Raw genomic sequence first — 21051 nt, forward strand, 5'->3', positions numbered from 1 at the left:
ACTGAGACCTGCACAGGCTGTAGAATTTAGTCAGCCTTTTAGAGTCCAGTGCTGAATAAAGTGAGGATCTGATCTCTATTCAGCCAGTGAGGTCAGCTGGTCCTAAGAAAGAGTCTTCCAGGCAAATAAAAACTAAAAAGAAGCCTACCCATGCAGGCCTTCCCTGGAGGTCTTGGCAGGTGTGATGGGGTGACACCCAAGGACATGAAGTCCTTAGCTATAGAGTCTCTGAAGCTATTTTTCATGGCTCGCAATGCTTTAGAGACTAAGGGACTAAGGGACTGCATTGTGCTAACCAACCTCAACAGATATTTATCACGTGGAATACTGAAGTTTGAATCTCAGCACACTCTAGGTGAGAAATGCAACAGAGGAGTCAGTGTTGTGTCACAGCACATTAACTCTCCACTTGCAATGCCAGTATTTCAAGTTCTGGCTGTTCCACTTCCCCTCCAACTCCCTGCTAATATATTTTAGGAAAACAGTGGAGTATGGTCCAACTGTTTGAGCCCCAGCTGCTCATGTGGGGACCCAGATTGAGAGCCTGGCTTCTGGCTTTGTTGTGGCCCAACTCTGGTCATTGCAGCTATCTGGGGTGTGAACTAGTGGATGCAAAACCTCTCTTTCTCACTTTCTTTGTAACTCTAACTTTCAGACAAATAAAAGAAACTCAACACAGTAAGTTATTATAAGAAGGTTATTGGGCCTGGTGGCGTGGCCTAGCAGCTAAAGTCCTTGCCTTGAAAGCCCCAGGATCCCATATGGGTGCCGGTTCTAATCCCGGCAGCTCCACTTCCCATCCAGCTCCCTGCTTGTGGCCTGGGAAAGCAGTTGAGGACGGCCCAATGCATTGGGACCCTGCATCCGTGTGGGACACCCGGAAGAGTTTCCAGGTTCCCGGCTTCGGATCGGCACGCACTGGGCCGTTGCGGCTCACTTGGGGAGTGAATCATCGGAGGGAAGATCTTCCTCTCTGTCTCTCCTCCTCTCTGTATATCTGGCTGTAATAAAATGAATAAATCTTTAAAAAAAAAAAAAAGAAGGTTATACAATATTCATGGACTCAGAGCCAGGACATTTGGTTGGATTGATGTTCTATATTGTTTTTTAAAGCAGAAATTCTTCTAGTGGTCATCCAATGTGAACTGTCTCTGACTGCTTCATTCAGACAGAAGAATAAATGATGGACCCAGTGCAATAGTTCAGTTAGCTAAATCCTCGCCTTGCAAGCACCAGGATCCCACATGGACACTGTTTTTTCTCTCAGCTGCCCACTTCCCATCCAGCTCCCTGCTTGTCGCCTGGGAAAGCAGTCAAGGATGGCCCAAAGCCTTGGGACCCCACACCCATGTGGGAGACTCAGAGTAAGATTCCTGGTTCCTGGCTTCGAATCAGCCCAACTCTGGCCAAGTTCATTTGGGGAGTGAACCAGTGGATGGAAGATCTTTCTCTCTGTCCTTCTCCCTTTAAATCTACCTTTCCAATTAAAAAAATCTTTAAAACAGTGATCTCCATTTTATTTTGAAGGCAGAGAGCGAGAACAAGAGAGAGAGAAAATGAATGTTACTATCCACTGTTTCATTCACACTCAGCCAGGGACTGGGTCAAACCAAAGCCAGGAATCCAGAATGCAGAAACAGAAGTATATAAGCTATCATCTGCTTCTTCTCAGGAGGTGCAATACCAGGAAGCTGGAATTAGAATGGAATTGGTTCCGGGTCTCAAAACAATGCAGACATTCCAATGAAAGATGGATGTGGATGTCCAAAGCCATGTCCCAACCCCAGCCCCAAACATTCCTGCCACCCTGGACCTTCTTGGTGTGTCTTCTCTCTTCAAAGCAAGAGAGAGAAAGAATTCCTATTCACAACAGAGGTGGTCTTGATATTACTCCCATTTTACAGGTAGGGAAACCCAGGCCAAAGCAGGCAGGTAACTTATCCAAGATCACATGTAATGGAACCTGTGTGTCAGTCAGACCTAAGAGTCCGGCATCTCGACCACCACGGTCTGCAGCAGCTGTCCGCGGGAGAAGGATGCACTGATCCATCATCCAGCTGCATTGGGAGGGGAAGTGCTTTGAACTCTTCACAGAGATTAACTGTACTTCCTCTTTCTTCTTGAAGTTGTGTGTCCTTCTTTTTTAAAATTTTATTTATTTTTGTTGGAAAGTCAGATTTACACAGAGAGGAGAGAGACCCACAGAGAGCCTCTAGACCTGTGGGAAAATAAGCTACTGTGGATTCAACCTCCATGGCCATGATATTTTGCTAGGGCAGCCCAAGCTGGCTAGCACAATCTCCACGTGGGAGTGACAGTGTTATAGGAGATGATATGTTTTGAGCACTTAGGTTCCTGTCCCACACATGATACAGTCAGCGCTCAGCACCTATAAGTCATTGCTGTTAGAAGGGCAAACTTTACCTGCCAGGTGCAATGAGTGTTCGTGCTTGGCCTGGGTGCCCTTCAGCTGGCCAGTGCTAAAGACACACAAAGCAGCACTGTGGAAGATATCCAACTGATTTCTGAGGGAGAATGCCAGCTGTGCCTCTCAAATGACACAGTTTTCCAATAGGATCCTAAACAGAAGAGACCCAGGTGTAAATGTCGAATCCTAGGGAATGTTACCTGGAACTGCCAGCTGATGAGAGTGAGTGTGAATGGGCAGGTGCACAGAGCCACCACTGCTTCCATGTCTTCTATTTCATAGGGTCCTCCGTGATGGCGCCATACAGGGTGGCCAGCCCTCACCATTACTCTCTGTCCCTTCACACTATGAGTTCTCCTCCTCATCACACCTGACATTGTGATTTGTGTGCTCCCAGGCCCTTGTATTAATGTAATTTGCATGAAGCATTGAGTGTTTCTTTCCACTCCTATATCCCTAAGATCTAAACACTGCCTGGCACATTTATTCAATAGGTGGGTGCATTTATTGACATCAGACTTTGACTCCTGGTCCTGCCACTTGGTGCGTTGTGCTTTGAGCAGGCTATTTGGTAAGCCTCCATGTTCCTATCTATGAAATGATAATGGATGAAATAAGAAAACGTATAGTGTCAGACCTCTAGTTAGAGCTGAACACATGGCTGGCTATCTGCAGTTTCTCCATCTTACCCTGATGTACAGGAATGGATGAAGGGTTGTTTGTTTCCCTGAAACACCAAGAAGATGCCTGCTGCATGAAGCTGCAGCTTCAGCAGCTAAAATAAAAAGGTCCAGTCTCCAGGGAGGCTGGGACAAGAGAACAGAGCCCCTGGGGCGCATGGCCGACCCCAAGGGACGAAGACAACATGCAGGCCGAGACACTTAGAGTCTCCCACTGGGAGAATAAAGCATTGGATCCACGATTTCCAAGAACAGACAGGCAGGCAGAACTATAATTGGAGAGACCAGTTGAGCAAGGTCACTGTGCCTGCCAGCACCGGCTGCTGTGGTCACTTGGGGAGTGAAACATCGGATGGAAGATATTTCTCTCTGTCTCTCCTCCTCTCTATATATCTGACTTTGCAATAAAAAAAAAATAAATCTTTTTCTTAAAGGAATATGTTTTCCTCAGTGAAATAGGTGAAACAGTGGACATAGACCCTGATACCCATGGAGAATATGGCAGTCCATTCGGTACTGTAGCAGAAGAACAAAGTTGGACAACTACCTCAGCCAAACAATGACAGCAAAAACCTGGGCAAATGGAGACTTGAGATCAATTAGGTCAGCACGTGGACACTGGGAGGGCAGCATCACCTCAGAACATGCACCACATGGGGATCCTGGGCTGATATCAGGTGGCAGTTCCCCATCCCTGGGTCCTGGGACGTTTGGGAGGCTGGTGTGGGGAGCCCTTTCTCTTCCCCTTTCCCCCAGAATCAAGAAGAAGGAATACCAAATTTGGAAACAATGATTTCACCTACTTTTCCCTAACCCTTGATTCTTCCCACCCTGATCAACCATCATCAAAAATAAAAAATTTAAAAAAAAAAAGAGAAGAAGAAGGGGAGGGGAAGGGGAAGGATGAAAATTCTAAGGCCAAGTGTTCACATTCACAAATGGATGACACTGAGTCTCAGTACATCAGGAGTTCCTCTCCCCCTCCACTCTGGGCAGACAGCCTTCAGCCATTTCCCAGTCCCAGGGGGAGACTCAGATAAAGGCTTCCAGGCAAGCAGCCACTCCTAGCCGCTGCCACTGCCAAGCTGGATGTGGGAGGAAAAGGCACAGTTCAAGCCTGAGTCTGTGCTTAAGAGGAAGAAGGAACAGCAGGAAAAGGAGTAGCTGCGGGGCTCAGATTTTCATTAAATTATTATTATTATTATTATTATTATTATTATTACTTCCTATTGTTTGCTTTTCCCAGCACCTTGCTCCGGAAAATCTCTACCTAAACAAGGAAGAATTTCAGTTAAATACCCAGTGGGTGGTAAAATCTCTTAAAACTCTGCTATAAGAACACTTGTTTCTTTGCTGGGAGGCATCCCTCTTGCCCATGTTTAGCCTTTTGTGGCCTGTGCAGGCAGTGCTATGCCAGCAGAAGCCCACGGAAATTCCCAGGGTTCAGGGGCTAGCACTGTGGTATAGTGTGTTAAGCTGCCGTTTGCTACACCAGCATCCTATATCAAAAGTGCCTGTTTGAGTCTCAGCTCCTCTGTTCCAATCCAGCTTCCTTGGGTCCCTGCCACTCACATGGGGAGACCCAGTGTGTGGGGGGGTCTAGGTTCTTGGCTTTGGCCTAGCTCAGCCCTACCCATAGCAGTATTTACTATATAGTATATAGGTATATAAACACAGTATATAAAATATATGTTAAATATAATATGTATTTTAAATGCCCAGATTCAACGGCAGTCACAACCTCTCTGCTATCACATGGTGAATGCCAAGGATTACCATGGGAACAGAAAGGGAAGGCACACATGCTCACCAGTGTGAAGTCAGAACCGTGTGAATTCTGGGCAGCACTTACGCGCATCAGCTTCCAAAACAACTGAGAATCTGTTGTTCCCACGAAATGAGTCTGTTGGCAGGAGACTGACAGGAGATGCTGATTTGCATATCTATTTTGAAAACACTCCATCCCCTGACCACAATTAGAACAGTAATGACAGAACAGTACCTTCCACTACGTGCTGCTCCATGTAATGTTTCAGGAAAAGATATTACTTGCCTTGAAGTTTTTCCTGCAGGGATTGGATCATCTGGAAAACACTGACTTCTATTTCTCATATTTTTGCATTTTTCCAATTTTTCAATTTTTCCTTAATTTAAAATTTTTATCTTAGATGATGTTTACATAGTTGATCAGGGTGGGAAGGATCGAGGGTTAGGGAAAAGTGGGTATGATCATTGTTTCCAAATTTTCTATTTCTCCCTCCTGTTTCTGGGAGAAGGGGGAAACAAGGAGTAGCCACACCCAGCTTCCAAACCACCCCAGTACCCAGTTATCGGGCATGGCTACCGGATATCAACCCAGGGTGCCAATGTGGTACATGTTCCGAGGGTTCTGCCCAGGTGGATGTGATAGTTTTGAGATGCTATCAATCTCATGATCCAAGGATGAGGAAACCGTTCCAATGGCTGATGCAGTCAACCTTAGAGTCTCCATTTGCCCAGATTTTTGCTGTCATCATTTGGCTAGGGTAGTTGTCCAACTTGTTCTGTTCTACTTCGTCTGCTATGGTATCAGATGTCCTCTACAGACCCCAATAGGCTGTCATAACCTCCACGGGTATCAGGGCCTGACACTCACTTCATCCTTTCCTCTGAAGAGGACCAGTTCTCACAGGCAGACCCAAGGACCCAGGTCGGGCAACCTGAGCCCCACTGGATTCCCCCACTCCCAGAACTCATGGAACCTGCCCCCACCATGCAGGTGGGCCCAAGGACCCTCTCTCCTCAGGGCTCATGGACCTGGTACCCACTGCCTCCAGACTGGCATGGCTCGGCTCATCTTGGCATCCACCAGCAGGTACTGCAGCCTGGCTCAGTCCAGGCTGCCCATAGTTCCAGCTGATGGGTACCTGAGCATAGCCTTGCCCAGCTGGCCCCCAGTCCTGGCACTGATGTGGACTGGCTGGTATTGTGACCTGACCCAGCCCCTACTGCACCCTGTCCTGGTTCTCATATCTGCCAGTGGGTGTTGTGAACTGGTCCAACTTGACCCGCTCCCAGACCTGATCCACATGAATGCCAGAGGGTACTGTAACCTGGCATGGTTTGGGCTGCTTCTTGCCTTGGTTCTTGCACTTACCTACAGGGACTGTGTCCTGATAAAGCAGTTTCCCCAGCTCCTCTATCAAGTCTCCTCCCAGTGGCAGATCTTGTGCACACCGATGGGTCCTTGGCCAAGGTTGACTTTGTTCACCTCTTGTCCTAGAAGGAACAGTGTGCTTGCCCACACCCATTCTGGTTCTTATTGTTTGGTGTTACAGCCCAGCCACACCTGGCCCATGCCCAGACAGCTCTCACGTGGTTCAGTGGGAGCCAAGACCCAGTCTAGCCAATTTTATACCCACCCTGACTCTCACGGGTACCAACGGCTGCTGGAGTCTAGACCAGTCTGGTGCTCCCCAGACACAGTTCACACCCATGCCGAGGGAGACTGTAGCCATGCCCAGCCCAGATTGTTGCCCACATTTCAGCTCTCACACTTTCCAGTGGGAATCTCAACCCAGCTGGGGCATCCCCTTAGCTCCCATCCAGGCCTGTTCCCAGCCACATATCTTGCACATACCAACAGAGGTTGACTTCCACTGGGTTGAGTCCAAACACCGCCCTGATACATGCTTCCCCGAGACCTGATTCTCTCATGCACTGGTTAGTGTCATGGCCTAGCCTAACATTACCTGTCCCCTATTTCAACTCTCACTGGTATGTACTGTGATTTAGCCCTGCCAAGTAAGCCCCAGCTCTAACTTCAGTGTGTGCCAATGAGAGGTATTTGGTGATGGTGAATGCTAACTACCCCCAGGACAGTGGCCCTGTTAATGCCAAGTTCCTCAGTAGTTATTCCTCACCTGGACATGAACCATCAGGTTCCCACTTGCCCCCATCTGTGTCCCCACTTGCATCACCCAGACCCCCTATAAGCATGCACCCTCAAGTTTTCAGTTTGTCACCACAGCTGCCAGGTGGGCAGGGCAGAGGTCCCCCTTTCTTTCCCATTTTTAAAGAAAGATTCAGAACTCGGCATGCTAGCCTAGCAACTGAAGTCCTTGCCTTGCACCCGCCGGGATCCCATATGGACACCAGTTCGTGTCCCAGCAGCTCCACTTCCTATCCAGCTCCCTGCTTGTGACCTGGGAAAGCAGTTGAGGACAGCCCAAAGCCTTGGGACCCTGCAACCACATGGGAGACCCGGAAGAGGCTCCTGGCTCCTGGCTTTGGATCAGCTCAGCTCTGGCCATTACAGCCACTTGGGGAAATGGCGACCATATAGGATCCCGGCACACGCAAGATGAGAACTTTAGCCATTAGGCCACCGTGCCTACATGGTTCAAATTCCAGGGATACAGGTATTTGCACAGTGGTTAAGATGCTTCTTGAGACACCTGCATCTCATATTGAGTCCCTGGCTGCTAGCCTTGGCTGTGCTCCAGATTCAACTTCCTGATAACTGTACCGATAGCAGCAAATGATGGCCCAAGAAGTTGGTTTCCTGCTACCCACTCGAAAGATGGAGATTGAGTTCTGAACTACTGGCTTTGGCTGGCCTAACCCACCTCTCACTATTGTGGACATTTAGGGAGCAAATCAGTGGATAAAGACCTCTCAATCTCTACTGTCTTTCTCGGTCTCGCTACCTTTCACATAAATAAATTATTAACAAGAAGTCTGTAGGGGCTGGCAATGTGACATAGTGGATTAAGCCACCAACTGCAATGCCAGCTTGAGTCCCAACTACTGCACTTCCAATCCAGCTCCCTGGGGAACCAGTAAAGGTGGCTCAAGTGCTTGAGCCCCTGCACCTACATGGGAGACCTGAATAAGCGCCTGAATCCTGGCTTCAGCCTGGCCCAGCCCTGGCTATTGTGACCATTTGGGTCATACCAGTGGACAGAAATGTTCATCTCTCCTTCTTTCTGCTTAACTCTGCTAAACAAATAAATGAATAAGTTTTATTTTTTGGGCCCAGTGCAATGGCGCAGCAGTTAAAGTCCTCACCTTGAACGCGCCAGGATCCCATAAGAGAGCTGGTTCTAATCCCAGCAGCTCCACTTCCCATTCAGCTCCCTGTTTGTGGTCTGGGAAGGCAGCCAAGGACGGCCCAAATCCTTGGGGACCCTACCCCTGTGTGAGAGACCCTGAAGAAGCTCCTGGTTCCTGGCTTCGGATTGGCTCAGCTCTGGCTGTTGCAGCCACTTGGGGAGTGAATCAGCGGATGGAAGATCTTCCTCTCTTTCTCTTCTTCTCACTGTATATCTACCTTTCCAATAAAAATAAATAATTCTTTAAAAAATATTTTTTAAAAAATGTTTGTGGAATAATGTGCATAAATGTCTATTTAGGAGCAAAATGTTTTTGTAATTCATGTGCAGTTTCATTTATAATACCCATTCTCTGTGAACTTGTTGAAGACCCCCTGGTACATATAGTATGAAACCCATAGAGAAAGGGGTGGCTGGAATGTTACTTAATGCAGTGAACAGTGAAGCCTCTCTAGAGCAAACTTATATTTAAGCTAATAGCAGGGAACATGAGCTGAAGGTACTCTAGGGTGATATTTTGGATAGAGAGAAGAACATGTCAAAAGGTAAGAGAGAAGTGGTTTGAGTGGAACTTTCAGAAGTGTGTGGTAATCAGAACAGAAAATTCAAAAGGAATATTACAGACTACTCCAGATAGGTAGCCAAGGGTCAGGTACAAGAAACTTGGACTCTTTCCTGTGTGCAAGAGGAGCCACTGAATAATTCAAAGCAAAGGAACTAATTGTGCTATTTCTAGACCCAGCTTGTACGTGGCCCATGTACACCCTTGGCCTGAAGACTTGCGTTTCTTTTTTTTTTTAATAAAGATTTATTTATTTTATTGCAAAGTCAGATATACAGAGAGGAGGAGAGACAGAGAGGAAGATCTTCCGTCCGATGATTCACTCCCCAAGTGAGCCGCAACGGGCCGGTGCGCACCGATCCGAAGCCGGGAACCTGGAACCTCTTCCGGGTGTCCCACGCGGGTGCAGGGTCCCAAAGCTTTGGGCCGTCCTCGACTGCTTTCCCAGGCCACAAGCAGGGAGCTGGATGGGAAGTGGAGCTGCCAGGATTAGAACCGGCGACCACATGGGATCCCGCCGCGTTCAAGGCATGGACTTTAGCCGCTAGGCCACGCCACCAGGCCCTGCGTTTCTTTTTATATTGCTGGATATCATGTAGAGAGATGGCCTCTGGAGACCTCTCCAGGTCTTGCAGGCAAGAAAATAAGGACAGAAACTGCTAGAAATAAAGTCTTCTTCCTGCATCACTGAAAGATAGTATGCGATGAATCCATATAGGGCCTGTTTGCTAGGGCTGTTGGAGCTGGCTACCACGGACTAAGATGGCTTCAGAACTGACATGACATTGCAGGCTAGAAGCCTGGCACAGGTGTTGGCAGGCTTGGTCTCTCCCAGGCCTTGTGAGTGGCTATCCTCCTCCTGGTACCTCACCTAGTCTTCCTGTCGGGTACCCAAGGCTATTTTCAGACAAGAACACCAGTCCTACTGGATTAGGGCCCATCTTCATGACTCATTTTAACCAAATGACTTCCTTAAAGACTCTCCATCTAAATCAACAGCTCTGAACTCCTAGGGCGAGGGTGTCCACATAGGGGTTTTGGAGACAAAGAATTCAACCCATAGCGGCACTGTGTCCCCCTTCACCCAGCCTCTCCTAGGACAGCACATAGTCTTCTTATTCAACACAGGTGGGTGGTTTGGCAACAAGTGCTTGTCCACCTCCTTAGGTAGCCATACTTGGGAGGGCAAAGAGATAGGGAATCACAGACTCACAGAGCTGAAAAGTGCCTTCAGGGCCAGGTTTCATAAGAGGTCATTCTATTTAGACTGAGAAAATCCCTATATCATATTACAGTACAAGGTCCTGGTCTTCTACAGGAAGGGGTCTTGGTCAACTCTTCTTCTTCTTTTTTTAAAGATTTTACAATAATTTTTAAAAGATTTGTTTGGTTTTTTTTTTATATTTTTTACTGGAAAGTCATATACACAGAGAGGAAAATTTTTTTGTCTCCTGATTCACTCCTCAAGTGGCCTCAACGGCCAGAGCTGAGCCGATCCGAAGCCAGGAGTTTGGAGCTTCTTCTGGGTCTCCCACACAGGTTCAGGGTCCCAAGATTTTGGGCCATCCTCCACTGCTCTCCCAGGCCACAAGCAGGGAGCTGGATGGGAAGCAGGGCGGCTGGGATTAGAGTCAGCACCTCTATGGGATCCCTGTGCGTGCAAGGCAAGGACTTTAACTGCTAGGCTATTGCATCAGGCCCTTTTCCAAGGGATCCCTTCCCTCTATAGTGTCTCTGCCAAATGTCCCAACTTCATTCCATGTCCATACATCTGACCACCGCAAGTCAAGACACAAATATCTCCCTCATAAGCATTTTCTTCTCCTAGATTAAAAAAAAAGTCTAATTGAGGTAAAATTCTCCATTTCTCTGACTTTAGTTTTAAAGCATAACTTCAAGGGGCCCATGCAGTGGCTCAACAGGCTAATTCTCCACCTGTAGTGCTGGCATCCTCTATAGATACTGGTTCATGACACAGCTGCTCTATTTCCCATCCAGCACTCTGCTTATGGCTCGGGAAAGCAATAGAGGATGGCTCAAAGCCCTAGAGCCCTGTACCTATGTGGGAGACCTGAAAAAAGCTCATGGCTTCTGGCTTCAGGACAGCTCAGCTCAGCTCCAGGCATTGCAGCCTTTTGGGGAGTAAACCAGAAATTTTCTCTTTCTTTCTTTGTGTGTGTCTCTCTCTCTCCTTTCATATAAAAATAAGCAATAAAACAAAATACAACTTTATATCTCTCCACACTGCTATAGATGCCTTCATAGTTGCCATCCTAATTGTGTGCCTAGAAGGGAAATAAGCCTTCACCTGTGGCCAGGTCAGTTTCAAGGGGATTGGATCAAGCGCTTCCCTGGTTGTGAACAGTATTCTTTCATAAATGCAGCCGACAATCACCTCAGCACATCTCTGCGTCCTGACCCAGGAACCTGCTCTTCATTCCATCAAACCAGGCTTCCCATCCACGCGTGGGTGCTCGATGTTTTGTTTCTTTTCTTTGCTTCCTCTGGAATTGCGTCTTGTTGACTTCCTTCATTGCTCCAACCCAGGAAGCTCTCCTTCGAGTCTGACATCCTGTCTGTTCACCCTCTCTGCTGGTTTCTAACGTGTCAGCTGCAGATTCACCAGGTTGCTATCTGTACTCAGGCAGCTTTTGACCAGGGCAGAGCCTGGGTTCATGCGGATCCAGTCACTTGGAAGAGTTTGGTATGGTGGCTTGTCTTCCTTCTCACTAGGCCAACAGACCTGTGTCCGTCTCATTTGAAAGACTGTCTTGAGCGGGCTGAAATCCTGTGTCTACAGAATGTCGTTGTCCTGGCACCCAGTGGCCTGTCACCCAACACACTGGTGGCAGTGCTGAGTCTGACCTCGCTTCCCAACCAGCTCCCTGCTTGTGGCCTGGGAAAGCAGTCGAGGATGGCTCAAAGTCTTGGGACCCTGCACCCACGTGGGAGACCCGGAAGAAGCTCTTGGTTCTCGGCTTCGGATTTGCTCAGCTCCAGCCGTTGTGGCCACTTGAGGAGTGAACCATTGAATGGAAGATCTTCCTCTCTGTCTCTCCTCCTCTCTGTATATCTGACTTTGCAATAAAAATAGATAAATCTTAAAAAAAAAAAAAAAAATGAAAGAAAAGAACTTCTACCTGAGTGGGGTGCTTGTGATGAGGTTCATCCCAGACAATCTGGTCTCTGCTGGGTCTATAACAGACACGTATAGAGCGCCTCCTTGGGGTGGACATTTTGCTGGGAGAGCTATGGATGCTAGCCCACCGAATGTGGCTCACTCATAACTTAAGGTGTGACTCCTTTTTTCCCCCTGCTGTTCTTCTTTTTTTTTAAAGATTTATTTATTTTTATTGCAAAGTCAGATATACAGAGAGAAGGGAGAGACAGAGAAAGATCTTCCGTCCGATGATTCACTCCCCAAGTGATAGCAATGGTTGGTATTGCACCGATCCAAACCGGGAGCTAAGGGCTCTTCCAGGTCTCCCATGTGGGTGCAGAGTCCCAAGGCTTTGGGCCGTCCTTGACTGCTTTCCCAGGCCACAAGCAGGGAGCTGGTTGGGAAGCGAGGTCATGGGATTAAAACTGGCGCCCATATGGGATCTCAGTGCATTCAAGGTGAGGACTTCAGCCGCTAGGCCACTGAGACGGGCTCCCTCCCTACTCTTCTTTGCTTCCCACAACAAATAAAACTAGGATTGGGCAAAAAGCCTGGCACATGGAAATTAATCCAGGTCTCCCATTTGGGAAATAGGAACCCAAATACTTGAGCCATCACTGCGGCCTCCAAAGGTATGCATAAACAGGAAGCTGCAGTCAGGAGCCAGAGCTGGGAAAGAGAGATCTTCCATCTGCTGGTTCACTCTCCAATTGGCCACTACGGCCATAACTGAGCTGATTCGAAACCAGGAACCAGGAACCTCTGGATCTCCTATGTGGGTATAGGATCTCAAGAATTTGGGCCATCTTCTACTGCTTTCCCAGACCACAAGCAGGGAGGTATTTGGGAGGAGCAGCAGCCAGCACACAAACCAGAGTTCATATGAGATCCCAGTACTTGCAAGGGCAGGATTCAGCCATTGAACCATTGCACTGGGCACATTATTTTGTTGTTGTTGTTGTTTTAAACCTATGTCTCAGTCTCCTTGGAGCTGACTTGGAAATGGGTGGTGATTTCACAGTCTGTTGTTTACTGAGCAACTTGAGTTCCTTAGTCAACTGATCCCTGAGTCGCAGTTCTGCAATCAGATGAGTCAGTTTCGACAGTTTCTTGGCCAAGTAGTTTAAATAAGACATAAGCCTTTATATTTGGAAACACAGCTAGTCTTTTGATCCTGGCTTCTCGCGCTCTCTCTTTTTTAATTTATTTAGCTTTATTTGAAACACAGTTATACAGAGAGGTGGAGAGACAGAGAGAAAGATCTTCCATCCAATGATTTACTCCCCAAGTGATCACAACGGCCAGAGTTGCACCAATCCAAAGCCAAGAGCCAAGAGCTTCCTCTGGGTCTCTCACATGGGTGTAGGGTCCCAAGGCTTTGGGCCATCCTTGACTGCTTTCCCAGGCCACAAGCAGGGAACTGGATGGGAAGTGGGCAGCTGGATTAGAACCAGAGCTCATATGGGACTCTGGTGCACAGCTACTAGGCCTTCGCGCCAGGCCCTTACCTTTCTCATTTGACACAAATGTGTAAGCTGTATCTAGCCAAAGCTAAATTCATAGCTCCTAGATTCAGTCTCTTAATGAACTCTGTATCCTGAATCCAGCAGTTTTGAACTTGTCAGCTACTAGTATTTGACTAGCCTGCATCAGAAGCACAAAAGCATGGTATATATTGTGATGTGCTCTGAAAATAAACTTTGATATGGGTGTGTTGGCTAACCTCCTACCCTGCAGTTCAACATCCCATATGCATGCCAGTTCATGTCTCAGCTGCTCTATTTCATATCCAGCTCTCTGCTTATAGACTGGGAAAGCAGTAGCGGATGGCCAAAAACCTTGGAACCTTGCACCTGCTTGGGAGACCCAGGAGAAGCTCTTAACTCCCAACTTCAGATCAGCTCAGCTCTGGCCATTGCAGCCACTTGAGACTGAAGACCTCAACCTCTTTCTTTCTGTAAAATTTGCCTTTCAAATAAAAAAATTTTCTGTTAAAACAAAATAGATCTTCTGACTATATTTCTTTCCCTCTTGAGATCTTGGGCAAGCTGTTTACCCTGTGATTTCGTTTTCTCTATAAAAATGAGAGCAGTAATAGAACAGATACCATCTCTTAAACGTAGCTATCCTTCCAGCTCTTACCACAGTGGCTGCCCCAGAAATGGGTGCTGAACCAGCTGCACCAGCCACCCAGACCTATGTGTTTCCTGAGGAAGGACCTCCACGTGCTGGAGTGAGGACAGCTTCCTCTGGTTTGCAAACCTCTACTCATAAATGGGACTGGAAGAGGCTCCTCGTGCCTAGAGCTCCATACCTTCCCTGGCTTCCGCTCTGATGTCAAAGACAATCTAGGGCAACCAAGAGAGGACTATGAAATGTTGATTTCTTTTCACTTGAGTCATTGCCACAAAACCACACCCTGTGTGTTCTTTCACTTGGCTCTGCCTCTTCACCTAGCCTCAGTTCCAAGTACAAATACAGGTGAATGTCTTGAGGACAGGAAGCAGAACGGCCCAGTAGGTGAGAGTTCAGAAATCACATGCCATCTCTGGAGTGTGACCCTGATGTTTTTCACTTGTCTTCCCTAGTGGAGGGAGTAATGGCCGTCTCGAGTCTTCACGGTTTTCTGAGAGTCTGGGAAGAATGATTTTGCTTCATGCATGACCTCTGTCCACCTGTTTGGGCGTGGCTCATGCAGAATGCACTCTGGAGACCTTGGAGAAGATTGCTCTGGGACTGGAATTTAATCTAATACACATCCTCAGAGGGAGGCACCTTCTCTTACTATCTCCTTCCTTTAATCTAATGTGTCATTTAGCCTAGAGCATGAAGAGTCGGGCTTATTGCTTTTTGATGATAATGAAAGCAAGAGGCAGGAACAGATCATTTTGGGAATCCCCTTTTAGCTTCTGGAATCCTCTTCTTAACTCTTAACATAATTATTGGTTACCTCCTAATCGCCAGGTGCCAGGCTAAATGCTTTCATGTATATTTTCTCATTTAGTTCTCCTAACAGTCTTAGGGAGGTGATAGTGTGACCTTGCTGTGCAGATAAAGAAAGCTCCAGAAGGTCAAGTGATCGCCAAGGTCACATAGTTTCCAAACAGCTGAAGATCCTTCATCCAGTGAGCATGTACTGGGCACTAGGACTAGAAGAAACTCTAAAATTACTGAAGCAAACAAGAAGCCCTGCACTAAAGACAAAAATGACAATGTAAAGACAAAGATGGAGGCTTGTAGAGTGGCATATAAGGTTAAGCCATGGCCTGTGACACCAGCATCTCACAAGAACACTTATTCAAGTTCCATCTGCTCTACTTCCCATGTAGCTTCCTGATAATGTGCCATGGGAAAGTGGCAGAAGATGGCTCAGCTGTTTGATTCCCTACACCCACATGAGAGATATAGATGGAATTTCTGGCTCTGGGATTCAGCTTGGCCCAGCTCTGGCCATTGGTGGTCATTTGGAAAGCGAATCAGAGGATGGAAGGTTTTATTAGCTTCAAGCATGATTAGGAGACTTGCATAGTCTTTCAATACTTTATTCTTATTGCAAACAACGCACTAATTCAAATTCTACTTTGCCACCTAACTCACACACTGATTCACACACAGTCACATTCAGGACTCAGTCTTTTATCATCCCTACGGGAAGGTCCCATGAATGTCTCAGTTCCGGATGGGGGCACGACCTGAGGCTGTCACGTTTACTTGCTCTATGGTCCATGGAGAGGGTTCAAACGAAGCACAAGAAGAGGCGGTTGTCTCCCAGGCGAGGGTGGCGGTGCAGCAGGGCCGGGCTCTCTCTCGAGCTTAAGCTCAGCGTACCTGAGACAGGGCCTCATTTCTCAAGGAGCTAGTTGAGAGCATTTGCTGGCTCAACTGAGCCCCTTTTTATGCTCTCTGGGCTCTGTCTCTTCAGCCTCTCTCATATCTCCCCCTTACAGACCAGTGACGGAGTGCTGAACACATCTTGTCTTACATACCTCACGAGCCAGTCCTGGTTCACAAAGAAATTCTGATATGCCTCTTAGTACTGGCCCTTACACTAAGTTACATACAATTACACTTCATTAACTAATGTTTCCACATTTCCCATACAGGCTATACATTATGCCAGTTAATATTCCATATACAAAGCTATTTTTAAGCAAGTTGTGTTATTATGCTCATCACAAAGGTCTCTCTCCATAACTCCATCTTTCAAACAAACAAAAACAACAACAACAACAAAAAAAAAAACGGACAAAAAGGGACGAAAATGGACCTACAGATGCTATCATCTGATGTACCTAATGAGAGCAGTGAAGAAACAGACAATTTGAACATGACCTTCGCAGTCCTGGAAGTGACCCATTAAATAAATCTTAGGTGACCAATAATACTGAACTGATGAGAAAGGCCTGGGGGAGGATGGGAGTTCCCTCCCCCAGGGTGGGGGTGGGAAGCAGCTTGAACAAGGGCCGGGAGAGTGGCAGTGTGAATGTACACCGCCAGCCTGGAGTTGTCAGGACACAAAATCGGCACAGGTGTGGAGGTGAGAGTGGCTCGGCAGACAGAGGTCCTTACCATAATGTTTTTCTTTGCATCTCACAGGTACATTCAGACTTCACCTGGGACGCTAGGAGTCAGGTCTGCTCTAAGCAACAGGGGCTGGCCCAGTGGTGTAGCAGCCCAGTGGTGTAGATTGAGTCTCAGCAGTTTACTGCTAATGGCCTGGGAAAAACAGCAGAAGATGGCCCAGGTGCTTGAAACTCTGTCACCCTCATGGAAGACTCAAAAGAAGCTCCTGGCTCCTGGCTTCCACCTGGGCCAACCACAGCCACTGTGGTCATTTAGGGAGTGAACCAGTGACAGAAGATCTCCCACTCTCTTTGTAACTCTGCCTTTCAAATAAATAAATATGTCCTGGGCCCGGCAGCGTGGACTAGCGGCTAAAGTCCTCGCCTTGAACACACCAGGATTCCACAAGGGCGCCGGTTCTAATCCCGGCACCTCCACTTCCCATCCAGCTCTCTGCTTGTGACTTGGGAAGGCAGTGGAAGACGGCCCAAAGCCTTGGGACCCTGCACCCATATGGGAGACCCGGAAGAGGTTCCTAGATCCTGACTTCGGATTGGCGCAGCAGGGGCCGTTGCGGTCACTTGGGGAGTGAATCATCGGACAGAAGATCTTCCTCTCTGTCTCTCCTCCTCTCTGTATATCTGACTTTGTAATAAAAATAAATAAATCTTTTAAAAAATATGTCCTTAATATCAACTAGCACTCTAGAACCTTATCCTGGGGTGGATTCTGTGCAGGATGTGTGGGCCACACCCTGTAGAAAGTTTAGCCCTACTCGTAAACCTAAAAGTTTGGGTGGTTATGGACTAAGCTAGGTGTGACCAAGGAGCCTGCCATCAATCACAGGTAAAGGGACCCGCGACAGACTGGACTGGGCAAGGCAGCAGCACCCAAATGTGCATCCTGAATAGGGTGTGGGGTGGGCCGGGCTGCAACATTCACCAGCTCATACAAAGCCAAATGGAAGGCCAGAGTACACCAGGCACTGGCCTAAAACCCAATGGCATGTATGAGAACTGGGTCTGGGAGTGGAGCAAGTGGAGGAACTTGGGAAACTCCCCTGGCGAGTCATAGCTCTCACTGGTGAACACGTGGTCCAGACCTGGGGGTCGGACAAGCAGGGCATAGTAGCTCCAAGATGTGTAAATTGGTAATGGAACGGAATGTACTGGACAGGACTGAGCAAACCTTAGCCTACAAGCAAAACTAGAAACCAGCATGGAGCACAGGTCATGCCGAGCTAGGCTCTTGCACCTACTGGTCCTCAGAGCAACCACGGGCAGGTGCGTGATTTACGGCTAGGAACAGGCCCAATTGGGAAGGTAAGGGGACACCCTAACTGGGTTGAGGTTCCCACCAAGGGGCGCATGTGCTGGAATGGGGGCTGCGTTCTATCTAGGAAACAGTTGTAGTCACCGGAGGCACTAGTGTGGGCTGGGATTGGATGCACCAGGCCAGTTCAGACCCCAACACCATCTGGTGTCATGGAGGACCAGAGGGTAGATGTGGGACTGACTAGGCTGGGTCTCAACCCCCTACTGAGCCATGCGTGAGCTGTATGTGGGTATGAACGAGCCATGGCTGGGCTGAAACATCCAACTACAAGAACCAGAATGGGGTGAAAGCCAGCCAGGAAAAGCCACTGTTCCTGCTAGGACAGGAGGTGAGCTGAGTAGGGTTGGCTCAAGGACCCCCTGGTATGTGCAAAATCTGGCATTGGGAGGGGTTCTGATGGAGGAGCCTGGGCAACTCCTCTGGCAGGACATAGTCCCTGCAGGTAAGCGCAAGAAGCATGATAGGAAACAGCCCAGAATAGACCATGGAAAGTTTCCCACTGGCACACATTAGGCATGGGTCAGGGGCAGACCAGGCTGAGTCAGTTCATGTCATCCACTGGCAAATCCGATCACCAGAACAGAGTGTGGGTTGAGCCGGGTTTGGGCGCGACAAAACCAGTACACATTATGGAATGCCAGGGCGTGGTTGCCTGTACTGGATGTGACTGTAGCACCCAACCAGCATGCGTGAGAACCAGGAAGGGAGGGACAGAGCTGGCAGGGGGATTAAGGGGCTGGTCCCCTCGCTGGACAGCTACTCCCACTGGAGAGCGTGGGCTGGGATGGGAACAGACCAGACTAAACAGGGCTACAAAACTTGTGCGCCACATGTGGACTAGATCAGGGAAAAGCCAGGCTGGGCTGATTGTTCCTACTGGTGCAAGCATAAATTAGAGTGGGTGAGGGTTGTTAGGGCTTAGCCACAGCATCAGATGGCAGAAGCTGGCACTGGGGGCTAATTCTGTCAAGTCAAACCACAGAACCACCCGAAGAGTGCATCAACCGGGATTGAGAGAGACCTGGGAGGGAAATAGTGGGTTCCCCCCTCTTGGGTTACTACTCCCACGGGAGGGCATGAAAACTAGGACGGGGGCTGGGCAGGCTAGACAGAGAGGCACTCAACAACATCTGTGAGGGCTGGATGGTTGAGTTGGTTAGATAGAACTAAGCTTTAATACCCATTGACAAGTACAAGAGCCAAATGGGATGGGGGACAGACTGGTCTACTGCTACACATACTGGCAAACCAGGGTAGGGGGCGGGCCTGGTGGGGGTTATTGTGGGTCGCTCCGACTAGGCTGCAGCTCCCACTGGTTGATGTAAGGGCCGAGTATGTGCTGGGCAGAACCAGACTGGACTGCAACACCCATTGGTTCCAGAGCAACTTGGGACTGAAAACAGAAACAACCCAGCAATTGAAACCACCAGCTGATCGGGGTGATGGACTGTGCCGGGCCCTGTGCTTGCTAGAGCATACAAGAATCTGGTCTGGGAATACCTCAAAGTTTCTTTGGAGATCTCCCCAATCGAACTGCTGGACTCAGAACTCTAATCAAGAAAAGACAGAAGACAGAACAGATCAATCATTCATATCAGCTATATGTTGGCAGCGAAATATGGGGCAAACGGAGACTTTATGATGGACCATATCAATCAGTGGATGACCTCATCGAGCGAAACTGGCAGCGATTCATAACTGGAGAACTATTAAAACCACTTGAGCAAATATCTCAGAGCATGCTCCACGTCCGGGACCTGGGGTGGGCGGGAAACCGGGTGGGGCTTCTCCCTCAATATCCCCCTTTACCTCAGATACACGATGGAAACAATATGGACATAATAGTATTACCCACTTCCCTATACCCCCTGAACCTTTTTTTGTTAACCATAATTAACTATGTAAAGATTGTCAACAACTATACAATAAAATTTAAAAAACAAACAAAAATATGTCCTAAAAACATTAATGAGAGGAAAAAAATATACAAACTTGCTAACAAATAAATGTGCATAAGACATTCACCACGTATGGGACTCCGAGGAAGGGCTAGAGGATGGACGCTTGCAAGAATGAGAGGAGGAAGAGCCTTACTGTGAGAAAGGCTGTCTCCTTAGGCAGACTGTGGCCCGCATAATAGCCCAGGGCTGTGCTCAGTAAAATAGGTGAAAAGTCTGGAGGCTGTGGGTGATGACTTTCGGTTTCCTCTCCTGGGCTCAGTCTTTCTGAGCGTGTGACAAGACACCCAGGAAGGGGGAAGGATGAGGAGGGTGACTGGATTTCTGTTCAAAGAAGCTTCCTCAGTCAGAGACGGGAAACCCTTGCCTCTTCCTGCAGGAGAGAGGGGATCAAGATGTAAAGTGGTGAAAGAATGGGAAGGTAGAAAATTTCCTGGTAAAGTTATGAACGAAATGTAAAGCAAACTGTGAGAATATTTATATAAAGATAGTAGGGCCAAGCTGTTAGTTTTCAATAATAACCCTAACAAGAAATTTTTTTAAAAATCAAAGAAAAGACAACAACAACAACAACAAAATAATAACCCTGAACGCAAATAGACTAAACTTGCCGATCCAAAGATTCAGATTGACTGACTGGGTTACAAAATAAGACGCATCTATTTGCTGCCCACTAGAAACACACCTCCCCAAAGATAAAGATCAAAAGTGAAAGGATAGGAAAAGATAGTCTACCCCAACAGAAACGAAAAACAAGTGGGTGCAGCCATTCTAATATCAGACAGAATAGACTTTAACACAGAAACTAAAGAGATGAAGAAGGGCATTACATGATTAAGGGGTCAACGAGAAGTAACTATAGTAAAAAATATATATATATATATGTATAAATATATATACATGTATATACACACACACACACACATGCACCCCATATCAGGGCACCTGGCTATTGAAAACATTTTTTTAATGTTTTACTTTTTTTTTTTTTAAATTTGAAATACAGATTTACAGAGAGAAAAGGAGGCTGCACCTGAGCTAATCTGAAGCCAGGAGCCAGGAACTTCTAGAAGGTCTTCAACATGGGTGCAGGGGTCTAAGTGCTGGGTTGACTGCCACTGCTTTTCCAGGTGCTGAATTGAAGTGGAGCACGTGGGTTTCTGGGATTGAAGAGAGCAACTTAACCCTTTACGACACAGCACCAGCTCTTACAAATAAATTTTTAAATAAAATAAAACCTCCCCCATGGGAGAGGCATTTGGTACAAAAGGT

General features: G+C 47.6%; 1 protein-coding gene across 2 annotated transcripts in view; it reads right to left on the bottom strand.

Moving 5' to 3' along the window:
• The window catches only part of LMLN (leishmanolysin like peptidase), a 103022-nt gene that overhangs the window by 3913 nt on the left and 78058 nt on the right, over window positions 1–21051 (bottom strand). The window contains exon 16 of one of the 2 annotated variants that reach the window (XM_058662036.1): window positions 6234–6366. The exons of the other annotated variant lie outside the window; for it this stretch is intronic. Within the exon in view, the coding sequence (XP_058518019.1) occupies window positions 6355–6366 (12 nt within the window). The 3' untranslated portion in view covers window positions 6234–6354. Of the gene's footprint in view, window positions 1–6233; window positions 6367–21051 lie in introns of those variants that run through there. 2 annotated transcript variants of the gene reach the window in all.

The sequence above is a fragment of the Ochotona princeps genome, chromosome 3 (assembly GCF_030435755.1).
Source record: "Ochotona princeps isolate mOchPri1 chromosome 3, mOchPri1.hap1, whole genome shotgun sequence".
Taxonomy (NCBI): Eukaryota; Metazoa; Chordata; class Mammalia; order Lagomorpha; family Ochotonidae; genus Ochotona; species Ochotona princeps.